The sequence below is a fragment of the Triturus cristatus genome, chromosome 10, assembly GCF_964204655.1.
Source record: "Triturus cristatus chromosome 10, aTriCri1.1, whole genome shotgun sequence".
NCBI classification, from domain to species: Eukaryota; Metazoa; Chordata; class Amphibia; order Caudata; family Salamandridae; genus Triturus; species Triturus cristatus.
Window position 1 is genome coordinate 882,800,026 of NC_140593.1, and position 20,582 is coordinate 882,820,607.

General features: G+C 45.2%; 2 protein-coding genes across 11 annotated transcripts in view; one reads left to right on the forward strand and one right to left on the reverse strand.

Annotated features, from left to right (window-relative positions):
* LOC146796157 (uncharacterized) overlaps positions 1–7,699 on the reverse strand; it is a 171,760-nt gene extending 164,061 nt beyond the window's left edge. For all 6 annotated transcript variants that reach the window (XR_014969547.1, XR_014969548.1, XR_014969545.1 and 3 more), the window contains exon 1: positions 7,605–7,699. The gene's annotated coding sequence lies outside the window, so the exon portion shown is untranslated. The remainder of the gene's footprint in view (positions 1–7,604) is intronic.
* Positions 7,494–20,582, forward strand: part of TBRG4 (transforming growth factor beta regulator 4) — a 79,437-nt gene continuing 66,348 nt past the window's right edge. For 2 of the 5 annotated variants that reach the window (XM_085628560.1, XM_085628564.1), the window contains exons 1-2: positions 7,702–7,809; positions 9,467–9,495. In XM_085628560.1, coding sequence (XP_085484686.1) covers positions 7,803–7,809; positions 9,467–9,495 — 36 coding nt within the window. In that variant the 5' untranslated portion in view covers positions 7,702–7,802. Of the gene's footprint in view, positions 7,810–9,466; positions 9,496–20,582 lie in introns of all 5 variants that reach the window. The other 3 variants (XM_085628561.1, XM_085628563.1, XM_085628562.1) reach the window with 3 other exon arrangements.

The following is a 20,582-nucleotide window of genomic DNA, read 5'->3' on the forward strand; positions in this document are numbered from 1 at the left end:
CTTCTATTGCCTTCCCCCGAAAACTACGATCCCTCCTTATCGCTGTGAAGTGGTTGTCAACGGACAACGGATGACGGCCCTTGCGGATACTGGATGTCGACAGAGCGTGATACGGCCCCAGGATTTAGGAACCCGAATCGGACCGGTGGAAGGGACTGTGAACATCCAATGCGTTCATGGAGACACTAAAACTTATCCCACAACCCATGTCCGGGTTCAAACCTCCACAGATCCGGGGTCCGCGTTGAAAGTGGGCCTCATTCAGCGCCTCCCAGAACAGATCATCTTAGGGAATGACTATCCTCATTTGCCCGCTTTACTCCAGGAAGCCCCGCTGTCTGACAAGGAATGGTTGAACACGGCCCCTTTTGCACAAGAGGAAAATCACGAGTGGCCCCCATCCAAACCCCGGAGATCCCGAAACCAAAAAAGAAAGGAAAAAGGGAAAACCATATGCGCACTCCCAGCGACCCCTATAGAAAATCCGTGGGAACATAATCGCCAGTTCCATACCGCCCAACAGGAAGACCCGGTACTGCAGGAAGCCTGGAGTAAAGCCCTGACACAGGAAGATCCCTTGCACGTATGTCCTTATTTCTTTGTCAGAAATGGGCTTCTTTATCGGAAGGCAGACCCCAACAGCAACCCCCAGTTATTGATCCCTTCCCTTTTCCAAGATAAAGTCCTCTATTTGGCGCACAGTCATCTATTAGGGGGGCATTTCGGGGAGGAAAAAACGGAGCAGTTAATAACCCGACAGTTCTACTGGCCAGGGATTTACAAGAAAGTAAAGATGTATTGTAGGGAGTGCCCGGTATGTCAAAAAAATAGCCGGTACCGCCCTCCCCGAGCTCCCTTACAACCCCTGCCCATTCTCGATGAACCGTTCTGTCGAGTGGGTATGGACATCATTGGTCCCCTCTTACCCTCCCGAAGCGGGTGTCGGTATGTGCTGATTCTCGTCGATTACGCGACGCGGTTCCCCGAGGCCATAGCACTACGACACCCAAACGCCACGGCCATAGCAAAAGCCATGATTACAGTGTTTTCCCGGGTGGGATTCTCAAAAGAGGTCCTTACGGATCAAGGAACCCCGTTTATGTCAAAAGTCATGAAACAGGTGTGTACCCAGTTAGGGATCAAGCAAATTAGAACAGCAGCATACCACCCCCAAACGGATGGGTTGGTGGAGCGTTACAACGCCACTCTGAAAACCACCCTAAAAAAACTCCTCGACCTGGAAACCAAGCGGTGGGAGGATCTGTTACCCCTAGCCTTGTATGCCATCCGCTGCCAAACCCAAAAAAGCACAGGGTTTTCCCCCTTTGAATTATTATACGGACGCCAACCCAGATCCCTATTAGACATGGCACGTGAGGCCTGGGAAACCGAACCTAACAGTAGTACACCCCTGATTGACTACGCCACTAAATTGAAAACCCATCTAGGGCAGATCTGTACTATCGTTCGAAATAACATGGAGAAAGCCCAAATGGCGCAAAGATCCCAATACAACAAAAACACAAAGGAGAGATCCTTCGATGTAGGGGATGCTGTACTCCTGATGATGACTTCTTCTGACCACAAGCTGTTGGGTCAGTGGCAGGGACCCTATGTGATTTTAGAAAAAGTGACCCCTGTTACCTATAAACTCGAGTTGGATAAACAGAGAGGTACATCCCAGGTGTATCACGTAAATCTGTTAAAGAAGTGGGAGGGACCCCTTCCTGTCTTAACCTCCCTAAAAGAAACCCAAGCCCCCTTATACTGCCAGTGTATAGACAGGGAGGTGCCAGGCGACAACGCAACTGTACTGATAAAATCCCTACTACCGTTACAAGATGTATTTTCCAACACTCCGGGAAAGACCTCTGTGGTGGAACACGCCCTCAAAACCATCCCCGGGAAGGTAGTACGCCTAAGACCTTATCGTATCCCCGAGGCCCGCCGACAGGTCATACGCAGTGAAGTTCACCAAATGTTGCAAATGGGGGTCATAGAACCCTCGGTGAGCGAGTGGAACTCACCTATTGTGCTCGTACCGAAACCTGATGGTTCGGTGCGTTTCTGCATTGACTTTAGGGAAGTCAATAAGGTGTCGGAGTTCGATACCTACCCCTTACCCCGGGTAGATGAAATGGTGGAGAGGATAGGAAGAGCTAAGTATGTCAGTACCCTTGATTTGTGCAAAGGGTACTGGCAAATCCCCCTGCGCAATCAAGACCGAGAGAAAACAGCATTTTCCACCCCTGATGGCCTATATCAATTTGTTATGTTACCTTTTGGTTTACATGGAGCTCCCGCTACATTTCAGCGGGCTATGAATCTCATCCTACGACCCCACGAAGGATATGCCGGGGCATATATTGATGACATCATAGTGTATAGCGAAACCTGGGAGCAGCATCTGTCCCATCTATATGCAGTGGTCCAAACCTTGGGGAAACATGGGTTCAGAATCAATCCGGCAAAAAGCCACTTAGCTGCCCACACGGTGCAATATCTCGGCTACTTATTAGGAGAAGGTATGATCAGGCCCCAAGATAAAAAACTGGCAGCCATATCCCAGATACCCTTCCCCCTTTCCGCCAAAGCACTTAGAGCATTCCTGGGGTTACTAGGTTACTACAGGAGGTTTATTCCTCGATTCTCCCACATAGCCGCCCCTCTCACCGACCTACTGCGAAAGTCCGTGAAAACCGAAGCCAGACTGAGGGATCCCAGCCCCGAGGTAGTACAGTCCTTTCACGCCTTAAAATCCTCCCTGACAGCAGACACGGTGTTAGCCAGTCCTGACTTCTCCTTACCGTTTATACTCCAGACTGATGCATCGGATCAGGGTTTGGGGGCTGTGTTATCCCAAAAGAACGACCAAGGGGAAGAAAAACCCATCTTGTACCTTAGCAGGAAACTATACCCCCGGGAACGGAACTACGCCGTAATCGAAAAAGAAGCCCTAGCCATCAAGTGGGCTATTGACTCCCTGAAATACTATCTCGAGGGACGGGAATTCACCCTTTTTACTGACCATGCCCCCTTGCCCCCTTGGAATGGCTCGCCCGAAATAAAGGACACAATGAAAGAATATTACGGTGGTTTTTGTCCTTGCAACCGTATAGATTCCACACCCTGCATAGAAAAGGTGCAGACCAAACCAACGTGGACTTCCTTTCCCGCTATCCCTGTGACACCCCCACTAGCAAGACAGCAAGGGAAAAGGGATGTGAGAGGCCCGCGAACATTGCCGTGCCAACGCCCCTTCCCCGATCCTACCTGTGGACTCAGCCCGGGGAAACCGTCCACGAGAACTCACCCGAGTGGCAAACACCATTACGGAGGCTGGCCCCGCCCCGTGACCCTCAGATTCGAGCAGGTCCTGGCGCCGACAGGAGTGACCCGGAAGGGGGAGGGACTAAACCCGGATGTCCTTCTTTACTGCAGGAGAAAAGAAGGACTACTACAGGAGACGGGGGCACTTGTGCCGGAGAGAGACGGGAGACGGAGGAAGCAGCGAAGGTGGAGCGGGAACCTGAAGGAGAAAGAAGAGAAGCGGAGAGCGTGGAACAGCGGAACGGGGAACCGGAGCAGCGAGGAGTGAGCGCGACGCGACAGAGTACAGAAGAGGAGGAAGCAGCGGAGGTCTCGGACGAAGCGTGGTGCGAGGACTGGTGGACCCCACAGGAGGAGGCTGGAGAGCGGCCGCAACCAGGAAGTGTTGCGGCGGGGCCGGTGAGTGGCTAAACTACGGGGAAACGGGACTGGGAAGAGGGTGGTAGACAGGGGTAACGGGAGGAGGGTGGTTACAGGAACACAGGGTGTAGTGTATTGTGGTGGTGGTACAGTGCTGCAGTAGAGAACGTCTCTCTTCTCCCTTCCTCACTATTTCTCTAAAGCTACAAAACGCCCCCCCCCCTTTCCGAGGGCCTGCGACGAGGTTGGTGATTGGGTCTTGGAATTCCTTACTCCACCCTAAACCCTAGATACAGTGTCCTAAACCTGCCATCCCCTAAACGCACGGGTGCGGTGCCGGATCTATCTTTCTTATCGTAGTCCAGATAGGACAATCTCCCTGACGGCCTTTCGTTTTTTCTCTATCCCTCTCATGAGCCTCCCTGGGGAATCCATCCCGACCAGCCCAGAGCAAGCAACCGGAGGTGGAGACCGTCGAGAAGAGAAAGAAGCGGAAGAGGTCCTAAGACCCCATCAAGAGTCCCTGATATCTGATCCACCGGCCATATCAACTGCCATACCAATAAAGACCTATCCACTGGCTCACTATATTCAGCCTCCGCGTCTGTTTATCCGGCCCGCCCTCCCACAGTGAAGCTATCACAATGGGAGTTAGGGGCGATCAATATCAGTGCACAATTGGTTGTTTGGTTACTCTAATCCATTTGTAATGTAGTGCTGCTATAACTACTTGCTAAATAACAACCTTTATTCCCTATCTTGGTCTCCTGTTTTCCCTCCTTCAGTGATTTATGCACTTATTATAATTGTCTTCCTAATGATTACTGGTTGAGACATTGTTGCTTTGTTATTATACTTCACCCGGTCTCAACTGGGTTAACGGGTTTACTCCTGTACCACGTTCCTTGACTCTATTGTAAAGCGCTCTGACACCTTTGGGTAAAGTCCGAGCTATATAAAATTGCATAAATAAATAAATTCATTTAAGGTAGGCACATATGATTATATCATTTGATTTTATTACAAACATTACGGGTACACTTCCTTTACTATATGTTGCCAGGCCTGCTAAGTATCACGCATCAGGTGTCACGCTCACGCATTTCAGTGTGGTGTTCCGCATCACCGCACTGAAATGCATTGTCACGCATTTGTGCCACTCTGAAACTCTGGCTAGGCAGGGAGCCAGCGCACGCTGCTCTGGCTCTGCTGCTCCCCACAGACGTGCTGGCAGCTACAGCTGGGTTCAGTAAGTTAATAGTTAAATGTCAACTCTCAGCTCTGGAATGGCTGAGAGTGCTACAATGTAACAAATCTGCCCGGGAGCCAGCCTCTCGTGCCTGCGCCGGCCCGCGGCGCTGCGCGGTTTTCAGACAGCACAACTGAGATTGACTCACACTGCTCCAATTATCAAGAGGGGGGGTGCCTGCCCTCAGCAGTGGGTGCTACTGGCTGTGGCACACCACGGAGGCCCGGGATTAAATCCGGATGTGACCATAAAAATGAGTGCCTCGTCAAGGTCCTGAAGAAAGAGGAAGTGAGGTAGATCTGTCAGAAGCGGCGGGGGACTCAATCTGAGAGTCAACTCCTCGGTGCGCTGCCGACTGTCTCAGTCTGTGCAATAGAATAACCCCCTCCCCCCCCCAGCGTTCCGGTACCGGCGGGGAGGCGAGGGCGGCCAGATCAAGACCAGTGTCAGTGACTGATTAATTTCTGTCACAGTCAGACTGACACCAGCGTGCTGTGCACTCTGCTTCAGGCAGGCTTGGGGGCGAGTCTGCAGGTATAAGCTGCTACAGTGTGTAACAGAAATTCACGCGCTCAACATAATTAAGGTCATTACGGCGCGACTAGTGAGCGGGCGGCTACTGTCAAAAAATAGCCACTGTTCAAAAATTATCTTGTAATATTGATTGTGCCTGCTGTAGTGTGCTCGTTTGATTTGAAAAAGTGCAGCACTTCCAGGTAGTGGAAAGTCAGTGCAGCGTATTGCTTTCAATATAGAAATGTTATCAGGGGCAAGCAAGGGCGGCGGATTGAGGATTCAAACACTTCCAGTACTTTCTCCTTGCGGGAGGGTCGGTGCCCGGATAATACTATTGAGGAGACGCTGCAAGCTTGTCTCTAACTGCTCTCTGCAGACACCTATCTTCCTAATGAAATACACCAAATACCCGGTCTGTTTTTTGTGGCATAGAAGGCTTTCTTTATTATAGCAAGACGCTCTTTAAACTAGCGCCGCCAAACTTGCTTTCTGTTACTTTTCACCGGGTCACGTCAAGTCCCCACATCGACACATTGCTGCAGAGGAGCCGTGGCCAGTCGCTGCGCATTCTGTGGCAGGATGTTGAATTTCCTACCTGCCAACCGGGCCCCAAGACACCCAGGAAATCTCCTGCTGCATGGCCCAGAGTTAAAGGAGGAGCCGGTGTTCAAGGATTGACCACCTGCTCACTTCCTCCTTACCTTGACATGTTCTGTTGCTTTGCCCTGCCCAGGCAGAGCGCAACTTTTGCCCCAAACTCAGCACGCCCGCATGAGTCTCATAGTGAGAGCAGGTGCCACAGGCTAAGGCAGGTCAGCATGGCTCGCTCTCTAACTCTCTGAAGAGGAGACAGGCTAGATATCTCTGCAGTGCCAGGCCAGCAGCTCCTCTCCATGGATCATTCTGACAGCTGTCAAGAGATTCAGGTAAGTCGGATATTAATTTATTAATCTTCTACTGATGACATTTGGTATGTTTGTTACGAGAATGGCAGGGGGCATAGCGCCTTGGAAATGGGCACACTAACATTGTCTGTCTGTGCTGTAAATGCAGGGCCATCTAAGGTGGAAGTTTTGTCTAAACTAGCAGCTTTTATGATTTATTAGAGCAAAGTGTTTAATATCCTTGCTTGACAGTGTGGCACATTGAAGCAGCAGCCTTTATTTTCCCAGCGCAGTGAGACTTATGTCAGAGATAAGTCAGGTGATTAATGTTCCCGCTGCAGAGAGGTCAGAGTTGTATCTAGTGGCAGTTTCAGTTTTCACTCTAACTATTAAGTATCCCAGAGGGTTAATATGCTTACTGAAAGAAAGTCTACCAGCATACTGTATTTTATTGAACTGTAATATATGTGGATAGCTCAGTGGGTTGCAGTTTTTGTCAGAGAGATGATGACCCCTTTGTTACATGTGGTTCAGCTGCACCTGAAGCTGAGGTTGGGGTGGAGGGTGCTGATTTTTTGGGGAAATCAAAAAATAGCTTTAGAAGCAACTGCTGCAGAGTTCGAATTTCTTGTTGCTCAAATGTGTGTGATTTCTGATATTTGTCTATTTCCATGGACTTCATTGCATGATTTTGGTCGTAAGAAAGTGCCACACATTTAGTCATTGAATAACTCTCATAAATACACTGAATGTATGAAAATGTCACACATAACATAAGAAATCTGAAACATTAGCAGCTATACTCAAATGGGTGTCATTTCTGCTATCTATACGACCCCCTCATCTTCCTGCTTGATTTTGCTCATGAGAAACTATCACATAGTACTTGAAATGTCACTCATAATTACACAGAAATTATAAAAATGTCACACATAGCAATCTGAAACCTTGGCAGCTATGTGTTGCCTTCCTTTACTAGTAGTGTTTTATAGCTTTGATTCTTTGTGTTTGATTCATTAAATAATTTTAGAACTGCTTATACGTTTTTAACCGTACTTATCCCACGCTCCACCCCGTTCTGTCCGTTAGAGTGATAAAGTAGTTCCAAGATGGCCGCTAAACTGTCCTCCATGTTTTGGAAGTGGAAAGACCACGATCTCTCCTTTAGTCCTTCTTTCATTACTTGCCAGTCATAACTGTGCGTGATTCAGTGGACCGAATTTAAGAAAGTCACGGTCTAATCTGCCGCACCTGAGTTTTCTTACCTTACTTGCATTACAACGTAGAATCATAACAGAGTAAAGAGAAGTGTTTTGTATTCAGGCAAGAGACCCATGTGGCATTCCGGATGTGACGCCATCCCGGCTAGCACGTTACGTACGGGGCAGTCCGCGCTGGAGGTCACAGGAAGGAAGGAGCCGGTCGTTTGAGCAGCATGGAGTGTAACAGAGAGGAGGCTTGCGATGCTTGGTGAGAGGGGGCTACATGTCTGGTTGGAGGGAGAATACTTATTGGTGGTCGCGTCAAGAGTACCATAGTTGAGGGGATCAGGTGCAGAAAAATCCGTGGTAGGCAGAACGGCTACGCTGCCGACTTTGGTGCAGGAAACCAGAGTTCGAGCCTCGAGGTCGCGTCCACATCCTGTGATTCTGGGCAAATCACTTAATCTCCCCGTGCCTGAATGTGTAATGTAAATACGGTGCTATGTTAAGCGCTCCGCAGTCTACTCTCTTTGCCATGTTTCGTGTCCTCTCTCGTCCGTGTGCTTTTTCCCACTCCCCTCATGTTGCCTTCTCGCCCAACCGCATACACGCTTTAGTTTTTCGCCCATTAGACATCCCTACCTATTGCTTCAGCTTATTGTGCCCTATGTTGGTTCCACCCACGTTGTTTCCAACTCGCTTTAAAAACTTTTCTCTCATTTTTTCTCTTTTTAGTTACTGGTCCAACTCGGACCAGTAATTAAAAAGAGAAGACTTGTCTGTATCATTTTGTAGGCAAGCGTATTAGTAGGGGATGCTGTTGCACAGGCTAAAACCATTGACAAAGCAAATCGGTCCCAAGTGCGAGTCCTGTTGGCTTAACCAATCCTTGTATGTTATTTCCTGGCTAGGTTTAATGGGAGAATCAAATAAATCCCTACCAACTCCGTCCTTCGCATCTGATAAAAAAAGTAAATTTTTTGACGTGACCGAGCATGAACTTTAAGTAATTTTTCTTTTTCAAAAGTCGTTGCTACAATGTTTGACATGTTAAATGTGTCAGTAGTTTCCAAGTGCTCTTGTATCCTACACAACCTCTACACCCACTCCATGGTATTTTATCCAACAGTGCGTTACGTTTTGTAATTTGTAGCTTACCTTTAAACATGTAAGCCGGAGCTCAAAAACGGTCATACAGGCGAAGTTTAATTTGTGGCATAGGGCAGATCAAGTGCATCGGTGGAGAAGATGGATATTCTTGGTGAATTGTGTCAAGAGGTCTTTCATTAGAAGGCTGCAGTTTAACTAGATGAGGTGTGGGCAATTGGTTGTGTAGGCAGATACATTTTAGCGGCGGATTGTGCTAATGGGGGTTTATTGTACGTAATTGTCTGATTGGTGATAAAAGAAGATTAATTAGAGCGATGATTGTTGGGCGTTGCCTGTGGAGGAGGACTGGAGTAGTTGGATCTATATGGGGCAGTGGTCGATGATTGGGGTAGTGAGAGGTGGTTTAGATTAGGGCACCAAATACAGATAAGGGGTGGCCAGAGAGATCACCAAAGGGGATCGAATGGTTACGGGTCATGAAATAGTTTGGGAAGTGTTTTACATTGAGGTCTAGGTATAGTGTAATAATTTGCTTGGTAGGAAGTTAGGATGGTGAGTTAAGAGGGGATAGATCAGTTATCTTTAAACTGTGCTCTTGCCCTTCGTGGAGTGAGGGGGCATGGAAATTTGCCAAGAGGAGCATTTAACTTTCTCCTAGGGAGTGCAAACATGCTTCACATTGAATCTCAGTGCTGGGATTTGTAATTTTAAATTGTATTTATATAACTGCTACCACACCCTGACAGGCGAGTACCGGGGTGAATGTATGACATTGTTCTGCATTTTGTCCATCAACTGTTGTTTTTGCATTGCAGCGAGTAGCAGGCTAATCCAGAACCTAGAGGTAAATATGTAGTAGGTTAATCACATGTGCTTTCTTTTCTCTGTACAATTAAATGTGTTCGTGTTTTTGAGATCTCATGCATTTAGTGAAAAGTAGAATAATCAGCAACCGTTCTTATGGGATGATATGTCTTGTATGTTGTGTACTAGATGAGAGTTGGTGCCAATTGGGTGGTGTTATTATCCTTTTTAAAAGGATAATTGCAATGTTTGAAATTTAAAACAAGCATTGGCATAGCCAATAGGTCTCTCTTTTGGGACCTTATAAGTATGTTTACTTTTGCTATAATCGCGGCACATAAAGCGCGGGTGCCGCGATTATAGCAAAAGTAAAGAAATAGAAAAAAACATTTTTCTTTACTTTTGTTTTAATCGCTGCACCCGCGCTTTACTTTTAAGGTTAAAAGTAAAACGCAGGTGCTGCGATTATAGCACAAGCATTGGCCGCGCGGAATGCATAGATGGGAGGGCTGCAGCGGGAGAGAGAGGCTGAGGGAGTTGTGTGCGCGCACGCTACGAGGGAAATCACTTAATGAGCCATGATGGCTTGAAGGCTTAATGAGTCAAGAAAGGCAGATGGCGGCTGCGCGCGTTAACGCGCACGTGCACGCAAGCATTAGGCCACAAAGCTTGTGGGTAGCACTTTTTTTTACCCCCTACTAAAAGTCGAGCAAGCAGCGCATGCGCTAGGCTCGACCTAAAAATGATACATTTGCTAGTAACTGCCTAATGTCCTATGCAACCTCTTCAGCCAGTCGCAGTATTTTAGACAGCAGTGGACTACTTTTATGAGTTTGTGATTTAACTTAGAATATTCTACGTATGGGCTCAAAAACCAGCATTTTCTTTTGGCTAATAGGCTAGGGCTCGATGAAGGCGTCACACACAAATAACTTGGGGTTCTTACTAGCAAGCTATGTTAATGGGAAAAATCAAAGGCAAAAATTATCAGTTTAAATAAAATTTATTTTAAATATTAAGTTTGGTCTATTTTTTCTATGATATATTTCTTCTTTCTCATATGGAAATTTTTGTATGGCTGTTAAAGAGCCCATCTGTCTCATTTTGCTTGAAATATTTGGCTTGCCTGCTATGTTTCATACTGCATATGTTTGTTGTGATAAAATGAAAACCACTAATTAATATCAGTTTTTGTTAGAAGATGTGCCCCAACTAAAATTGTTTATTTTGCTTTGAGCATTAACCACTTTATAAAAAGTGCGAAAATTCAATTTTGGGGGGCCCAATGACATTTCACGAGAGTGCCCAAAAAAACATTAGAAGACCACTGGGGTAGAGGTTGGTAGAAGGTTGATGATTTAGAACGGTTCCTCTTTTAGATTTGCTGAGCTACGGTGGTGGATTTACTCCGCATCCATTGTGGTTTTAGAGGTATACTGATTCATGGTATGCAGGTGTTATGAACATATATATATATATATATATATATATATATATAGCACTCCTCTTCTGCTTGTATGGCCTCCTAGTGTATTGTATGTCTGGGGTGTGCTTCCACTCATTTCTGTGCTTCTTTTTGGACTGACTCGTTGTACGTCTATGGCTCAGGAGTATTGTGTTCTAGTTTATCCTCCAGAGTCGTCTTTAGTCCGTTGTGAAAGTGTAGATTGAGCTATGAGTTCATACAATGGTTCATTAAGTGGCTCACCTGTGATTTCGTTGTAGTATATTGCTCAACCACACAATTTAAATAAGAGGGCTTCATCCTTTATCGTACCAGTGGTTGACCAGAAGTGGTTTGAGTTAAGTTGGTCGTCCATGGTATTGTCAGATATGTGGCTTGTCTGCGCTGTCAGAAGTGCGTTAGGTTAGCCTAATGTGTTTTGTTTATCACTTGGTTGGGAGCAGCGTGATATCTATCTGACATTTGTGGTGTGCTTTTGGAATGAGGCGGTGTTCTGTCGCATGTAGTGAGTGAACTACGCTGGAAACAGGTGTAGTTGTATCATATGTTCTGACATTTAACAGACTTTGCTGCTTGCAATAGTAATATCTTCTAAAGCATGGGGAAAATGGCTTGAAAGCGGTTGATCGGATCTTGTGGGGGTATATGAGGAAGACATCTGCATACACGTTTGGTACAAAAACCTGCACTTTAGGAACGATTATTCTAAGAACTGATTGTGAAGTTCACATGGAAGTTGAAGCCTGGATAAAGCAGATGATTGTGAAACGCATGTTAACTGAAAGGAGGGCTTTCAATAGTGAAAAATAATAAAATGAGTCTGGATTGTGCTATGGACAATAACCAACCAAAGTGACTGTTCTATTGTGGTAAATATTTCGTTACCGGTACTATTTTTTATGCGGTAAAGTCTATCAAGAATAACTCAGTAAATATAAGAGGCAGAATCCGTGGTATTGGAGGTTTAAAAATGCTTTATTCCTATAAAAAGGAAGACAATTCGAATTGTGGGCCTTCTATTCCATCACCACGAAAGTTCAGGAAGGAAGGGAGCATATATTATTGACAGGCAGTTTTATAGAAAATACATTACAGTGAAACAGATGCAAGAGGCGTAACAGCTGATAAAAGGTGCATACGTAGCTAATAGAGGGCGTAATTCAAGAAACGTCATTAAACATGATGTCACAAGTGGGTGGATCCATAAAAGAATCCTGCAATGTCAGCAGAAATGTTTGGCAAAGATGCGCGCGCAGCCGCATGACGTGTGATTGACGTGCAACTAGAGGGTGAAGGGGACTTGACATTTAGCTCTACATGTGGAGACAGAAGTCTGGGGTTATGTCAACCTAATTCCAAATCATATCTAATATCCTATGTTTAAAGAACTGTGTTATCCAAAAGGAAAGGTCTCTTAGGATAGAATCTTATTCTATACTGACTATACTGACTGTTAGTGCGTGTACAAGCGTCTAAGTGTCTACACTAGATGCGAGGGGGTAGGAATATTCCATGGTAACGGGGCTATGAATTACTTGCATGAGGACAGCGAGGCATGGCCCTTTGCACGATAGCTGGAGGAATGTTTACCTAAACTGCTAGACAGGAATGCATCGGATGAGGAGCGAAGGAGATAATCTCGAAGGTGAAATACAGTTTTTTGGCAGGCGACAGGCTGGATCAGGCACCGTTAGCCGCGCAAAGAGTAAGACAAAGTTCATGGTCACAGATGCAGGCTCAGACTGGAGCTTTCAGAAGCAGAAGGCAGGAAAAGGCTTGATGACAGAATTCGGGCCTACTCGCCTGAATCTGTGAAATGTGGGAAGTGAACCACATAAAGTCGGTGGCCTTTCATACTTAGGAATGGAATATTTGACCCATTCATGGCGGATCTGAAAGTGGACATGTTGACGGTGGACGCACATATATTTGCGTCTTCAAAACTGGAGCAGGAGGGAACATACATGTACTTATAGCAGGCACATGGAGCCGTTGGGGTCTACGATAGGGGACATAACTGATCACAGAATTCATATTTCCTCATTCCCTCCTTGTCCCCTTCGGACCCTCAGGAGATATCGATCTTCATCAATCCATCGATCTGTTCATATAGCATCATTTGTTCTTCTTTCTTCTTCCGGGATCTCGAACGAGAACTTGGATGTGGGATACACGAGGTGGCACACAGACCACAAATCGCTGGCCCACTTTGTAGACATAAGCAGCAACTGAATAGTATGAGAAAGCCAATACCTAGGAAGGATAGTATTCTCCATCCCCAGGCTGACAACACGCCCCAGAACCAACCGGACCAAGTCCAGGTGCCTGGACTCTGGTGTATCTGGCTTACAATCTTATGAAGGCGAGTTATGGCTTTATATACTGACGGCGAATTTTCTGGGATGAAAATGCAGCAACTTGATCCGATGACCCTACAAGCTCCGCCCCTATCGGCCAGGATGACATCAAGGACAAGACGATTTTGAAGCACAACAATCCGCATAGCAGACTGCTCTTCTGTTAAATTGCCTAAGGCGGAAATAGTTTCGTTCACTACTGCTTCAAGGGTTCTGGTTAATCTACGTATCAGCTTACTATTAGTTACTGTACCTATATAGGGAAAGAAACCTTTATTGAAATCTGTGTATTTTTCCCATGCCGTTTCGGTGTAATCGACAATTGGGAGATCTCTCTGCTGTCTATTGTGTACTAAATGAGTATTTCTATGATAATCAGGAGGAGCTAGGAAAACAGGTGGCAGAAGGAATGCTATGTAACAGGTACCATCCCAATCTAGAGGTAGACATATATATGCGGTCTGGCCACATATGAAGTAGGAATGATGGGAAGCTCTAAATGTAGACTTGCCTTGATCACTGAATTTTATTACAGTGGTGCATTTACTGTGACCCATGTGTATGGAACCATTCTTTCTTATACATAATTCCCCTTTTACTGGGAATACTGACATGGTGGGCAAGATTGGTGTAGCTTCAGATTCAACGTTCAGGATCATGAGGTTAAGTGTAAAATTACCTAATCCATATACTTCATTTTCTAGATCAGTTCCTGTTCTTTTGGGAAGTCCCTCCTTGTTAGGGTAGCAGACTTTAAGCAAAACTATGTTCAGGTTTCCCCATACCCAGTTGTCTTGATAAACTGCGGAATTTGAATCTAGGGTATTGATCAAACTAAACCATGCTCCACAGGAGCCATTGTGTGTGAACGGATATGGAAAGAGGGGCAAAACTCCCTTATAGTTCTGATAGGGAGGGAGTCGGCCACATATCCAACAATTTGTGGCATTGCTGGTTTGATGGGAATGATGTAACATACTAATGAATGTGTTGTTGCGCAGCGCAAATCTATATGACAACTCATGCGGAGGAAATTCACTAAAAGAATGTTCTGCAGTTATATTATAAGCACGCTTAAGAATAGGATAATACATATGCAATAGTATGCTGAAAATAATGATCAGAAGACTTAGAAAAAACAAAATTAATAACGTTACTGTACAGTGACTACGAAATGATTTACAATACGCATGCTTCTTGAGCTGCATCTGATGATTTCTTTCTCTATTCCGGTCTAGAGGATACATGTCAGGGACAAATTCAACCGATTCACCTTGGAGAGGACTTAAACAATCAAATTGTCTGACTTACTAGACCTCAATTTTAGTTTATAAATTTCTGAGTTGGATTGCTCAACCAAGGGGAGCTTTGAGTCTGTTTGTGAGGGAATACAGGGTTGAGTATCTACACCGGGTGGTAGTCCATAAAATTTCTTGATATGACTCGAGTGCAACCACCCTTTTCTTCCCTCGATTTTCACGGCTGTCCTTGTGGTGAGTAAAACCAACTTCGGTGACTTCCACCTAGGATCCAGTTGGGTCTTCCGGTCAAAGTTCCTGACTAGCACCAGGTCACCAGGAACCACGTCATGGGGCTTCACCTCAGTATTATCGGGAAAAGCTGCGGATACCTGTGAACGACAAGATTGTAGTGCAGACATCAAGGAAGCCAGGTAATCTGTCAGCATATTACAGTCAACGTCAGTGATTTTACGAGGTATAGGCGTCCCCCACATATTTGGTGGTCTACCGAAGATCACCTCATACGGGGATAGCCCTGTTCGAGAATGTGCTACCATTCTCATGTAAAAGAGCGCAACTGGTAAGGCTACTATCCAATCGACTCCTTTTTCTCTACATATTTTGGACAATCTAATTTTCAGAGTTTGATTATGGCGGTCTACGAGACCTGCTGCCTCGGGATGTCGGACACAGTGAAATTTCCATTGATAGCCTAATAGAAGGGAAACGTGTTTCATTAGTTCGGATGAGAACGGCTGGCCGTTATCTGAGTAGACAACACGTGGTAAACCATACCGTGGGAAGAATTCTCGAACTAACTGTTTGGCAGTAGTCGGGGCAGTGTAATCTGAAACCGGGTATGCTTCTGTCCAACGGGAAAGAGCACAGACAACTACGAGAACATATTTGAATCCTCGACATCGTTCCATCTGGATATAATCCATCTGGAGGACTTCAAAAGCATGATCGGGAGTTTGAAATCCACCCTGTTCTACGGAGATGCTTTTACCTGGATTAAACTGACAACATATCATACAGGTACGAACCTTTTGTTTAGCTGCGGCTCGCAAGTGTTTGTTGAACCAAATGTGTTGAATGCTGTCTAGCATAGCTTTCTCTCCTAGGTGTGCTGGACTATGTATTGTGTTAATGATGACTTGGACCATAGAGTCTGGAAGAAACCATATAGATTTTTCCTTCGTCATCCATCCTTGATCTGTTTGGATCCCTCCTAATTCAGTCCATTTCTTTATTTCTTCTGGTGTAGCATGTGTCTGTATGTCAATTACATCAAGGGCGGGATCCTTAACTGTCATGCAATGTGTTAGTGTCGGGACTATTGTCTTTGTCGCGTCAATTGTGAGAGTCTGTTCTGTCAGTTAGGTCATTACCCTGAGAAATGATATCGGTAACTTTTGTATGGGCTTTGCATTTCATAATCGATATTTCAGTAGGTAGATGAATCGCATCTAATAGGGCTTGAATGAGGGGTCCGTGTTGGATGTGGGCACCGTGAGAAGTTAAATAACCTCTCTCTCGCCACAGTACGCCGAAGTCATGGACGACTCCGAAGGCATAACGTGAATCTGTGTATATGTTGACCTTTTTGTTTGTGGCTTGAATACAGGCTTGTGTCAGAGCGGTGAGCTCTGCTGCTTGAGCTGACAAAGTGTTAATACAATTTGTTTCAATGACTTCAGTGTCTGTTGTGACTGCGTAAGCGGCCACTAGCTCTCCTGTACTTGTTCTCATACATGACCCATCTACATACAATGTCAAGTCTGGATCTGACAAAGGGATGTCTGTCAAGTCTTGTCTGGGTTTCGTCGTGATAGTAATAACTTCAACACAATCATGTGCCAATGGATCTGTTCCGCTCACTGGTAACAGTGTGGCAGGATTTAACGTATTACAACGTCTGATTTCTATATGTGGCTGAAACAATGTTAATTCGTAACCGGTGAGTCTCGCTATAGTCAAGTGTTGTGTTTGTGTGCGGTTCAAGAGAACCTCTACTGCGTGGGGTACTTGTACTGTCAATGGATGTCCTAACACTATGGCATCGCTTTGTCTGATTGCTAAAGCTGTTGCTGCCACTGATTTCAGGCACGCAGGAAGAGCCTGAGCTACTGGATCTAATGTACTAGAGAAATAAGCACATGGTTTATGTGATCCTGCTAGTTCCTGAGTGAGTACTGACAAAGCAGTACCTTCGCGTTCTGTAACGAAGAGTGTAAACTGTTTACTGTAACATGGTGTTGCTAGGACAGGTGCTTGGCATAAAGCTTTCTTTAAACTTTCAAAGGCGTGTGTATGTTCTTGAGTCCAAGGGAGGACAGTCGATGTGGCTGCCTCCTGTGTTGTCAACTGGATGAGTGGTTTTGCTAGAAATGCATATTGAGGGATCCACTGCCTACAGTATGAAGTGAGGCCTATAAAAGCCCGTACCTCCTTTTGTGTCTTGGGTGGTGGCATGTTAGCGATTAACTGGATTCGGTCGGATGTAAGCTGCCTTCCCTCCTTGGACAGCGAGTGCCCAAGGTAAACAACTTGCTGGACACAGAATTGCAGCTTAGAAGGGGACACCTTGTGCCCCTTGTCAGCCAAAAATTTTAAAACCATCAGTGACGCTTTTTCGCATTCATGTTCGCTTCGAGCGGTGATCAGCAGATCATCGACATATTGAAGCAAGGCAGTGTTAACTGGCATGTGGATACTGTCAAGTTCTCGTTTCAGTGCTTGGCTATAGATGCTGGGGCTTTCTGTAAATCCTTGAGGTGCGCGTGTGAATTTAAAACTTCGTCCATTTAAACTAAATCCGAATAAATATTGACTTTCCGGATCAATTGGGACACTAAAGAAAGCATTCTTGAGATCAATTACAGTGAAGAACGTTGCTTCTGAGTCAATAGCTGTGAGTAATGAAGAGATATCTGGGACCACGGGGTATTGTGGCACAATACATTTATTTAATTCGCGCAGATCAATAACTAATCGATATACTGGTGGAGCTTTTGGATCCGTTCTTTTAAGAATCGGAATTATCGGAGAATTACATACATTGGAGTCAGTTTCGACAACCACTCCTTGTGTAATGAGCTCGTCAATGATTTGCAGCAAAGCCACAACAGCATCGGGGGGTAACTTGTATTGTCGCATTCGTGGTAGTACTATTCCTGTTTTCAGTGTAACTCGATATGGTGTAATGTTCATGCAACCAACATCAGTGGGGCCTTGTGCCCATAAATGTGTAGGTAAATTCTGCAGTCGGTGATCCATGTCTCTGGATACGTAGTGACCTTTAAAGTCACGTAAAAATAGTCGTACTCCTTCCGGAGAACAACATATTATAGCTCCTAGAGCTTTCAATGTTTTTATGCCTAACAAGTTTTCTGGACATGATTTAGTAAGCAATAAATCTGTAGTATGTGTCAATGGACCGACTGTAAGTGGAAGAGGTTGTGTTACGTCATTAATTATAGGTTTTCCTGAGAATCCAAGGGAAATATTCTGTGAGCCTGAGAGGGGTGCCCCTGGAACTTCACTACGTCTTATAGTTGTTCTGCTTGCCCCTGTATCAAGTAAAAACTTTCTGTCTTCCCCTAATAGTTCACTATGTACATAAGGTCCCTCTTGGTCTACAGGAACCTCAATAAGGGGTAAGCCAACTTCCCTCTCTAGGCTATCTCATGAGTATCGCTGATAATCGGGATAATCTGCTTGTGCATACTGATACATCTGTTGTGTCGTTGCTTGTGTTGCAGCAATGGGCTGCGCTTTTGGTGGTGCTATAGTCTGTTGTGGAGCTCCCTGTTGCGGAGCTAATTGTTGCGGAGCTAACCTAGGTTGTGCATGCTGAGGTATTTGTTGTTGATTCTGATCCTGTCTAGGTGGACGTGGTCTCATGTGTTCTACCTGTAGCAATATTATGTTTCAGGACTGGACAATCGTGTATATAATGACCTGGTTGTTTACAATAGTTGCATGTCCCTTTCGCAGGGCCCGCGGAATCACCCTTTTGATGACTATCGGCTGGAACTGACTGTGCAACAAGCATTTTCATTTTTATATCTTTCATACGTCTTTGTTCGTGTTCTTGTTCTTCTCTAATTCTATTGTGATGATATTGTAACATCTGTAGCATCTGTGATGGGGTATTACCTTGCCAGGTACTTTCGAATTTCAATACTCTATTCTTAACTTGTATCAGAGAATTTTCAACTAATTTTGTCACAAACAGATGTGGGTATGACTCACTACTGGCTTTTATGCCACTATTTATACCAAAACATTTTTCAAATCGGGAATATAAATCACTAGTATCTTCGTCTGGCTTTTGTTTACAGGCTGAGATTGCACCCCAGTCTTCCTTTTTCGTAGTTAATAAACGTGGCAGTACCTGTATTAGTAATCCTGCTAGTGCTGTAGTCTTTTCCCCAAGCCCTGCTCCTGCAGCTCGGGCCTTTTCTTCGTTTTCTAATGCTGTCCAATCTATCTTTTGGTCTCCCACCTCCCATTCTTTTTCTTTGAGTTTTTCATAAACACCGGCGGGTAATAGGACTTTTAATATTTTCATAATGTCGGGGTAGGTATACTCTCCCATGAGTAACATGTCTTTTATCTCACGGTGGAAACCTGCTGGGTCTTTGTCATGGCTGGGTACTACTTTCTTCATTTCTAATAATTCTAGTTTAGTTATAGGCGTGTACACAAATACGCGTGTAAAATTATCACCGGCACCTCTAATTGGGTGCACTTCGCGTAACGGGTTCTGTCTATCTATGTGATACATTTTTCTTCCCATAATGGGAACTGGAACGTGTTCTGGGCATACGAAATTTAAATATTGGTTTCGGGATTCTAGAATTTCCTTAATCAAATCAGTACCTGACCCTTTCCATATGTTCGTGAGTAGTTCTGTCAATATGTCAGGTAAGGGTCCTGGATCGGAGTGTTGGCTTTTATATAATATAAGGAGGTGTTGGATCATGTATATACTAGCTAAACGCTGTTCGTACGGGTCAAGGTTCAGAAACGTGTGTGCAAGTACATCATCATTGTATTCGCCGGGACTGTCAGCCCATTGTACTGCTGACCTGGCTAATTCTTGTTCGTCCATGGAATCGAGCATACGGTACCCCCTTCGATCTCGGAGTAATTTATCAGCGGCTTGGAATAAGTGTTCGGGGGATTTTGTATTTAACATAGGGTTTGGAAAATGTCTATTATATTCTGGACGTATTGGACGTACCGGATCATTAAAACCTCTGGTATTATTATGGGGTCTTCCTCTACCTACATAAGCCATCGTTTCTACTTGCTCTGACTCTTGCTCCTCCTCTTCTCTGTTTAGGTCAGCGGCGTCTACCTCTAATCTTTCTTCGTGTATTCGTTCTACTTCTTTGCGGATCTTTCGGTACATAGCTACTATACATAACTGTTTATCATGTCTCCCTTCTGATATATTCTGGCCCCAAGTGACAAGTTTTTGCATTTCTTCTGGATTTACCCCAGGCCGGTCTTGATTTCTGATTACACAGTTTATGAGGAAACGTAACAGTTGTCCCTGTACCTCCGCTTTCTGGTACTCCATGGCTCTGCTAATACTTTCAGGACCTCGCCCTGACTGGACAAAGTGATACATATTTTCTAAATGTGTAGTCATTCCTGGTAGCTTCGTTAAATATATTGCAGCTCGTCGAATACGTAATGATGACAGCAGCATTTCGTCCCGTTTACCGGGCACAGGATCATATCTACAATCTACTAGAAGTTCCTTAAGCACGTCGGGAGTTGCTAGTTTGGGCGTACGTTGGAGGGCTAAATCTCTAAGAGTCTGTTTATTTCGCGGCGGAGTGGCAAACATGTCTGTCGTACCTCCTGTAGCACCGTCTGAGGTGCTAGGCACGAAAGGATTCGTTGGGCGTAGGATGGAGATTGTAGATGCGGGAAAAACTGTAGAAACGGACGGATCTGTTGGAACTTGTGTAGGAGTTTGTAATTGCGGGGATACAGACGGATGCTCTTGGTGTTGAACACCATCGGCAAGCGGTGTGGGTGGTAT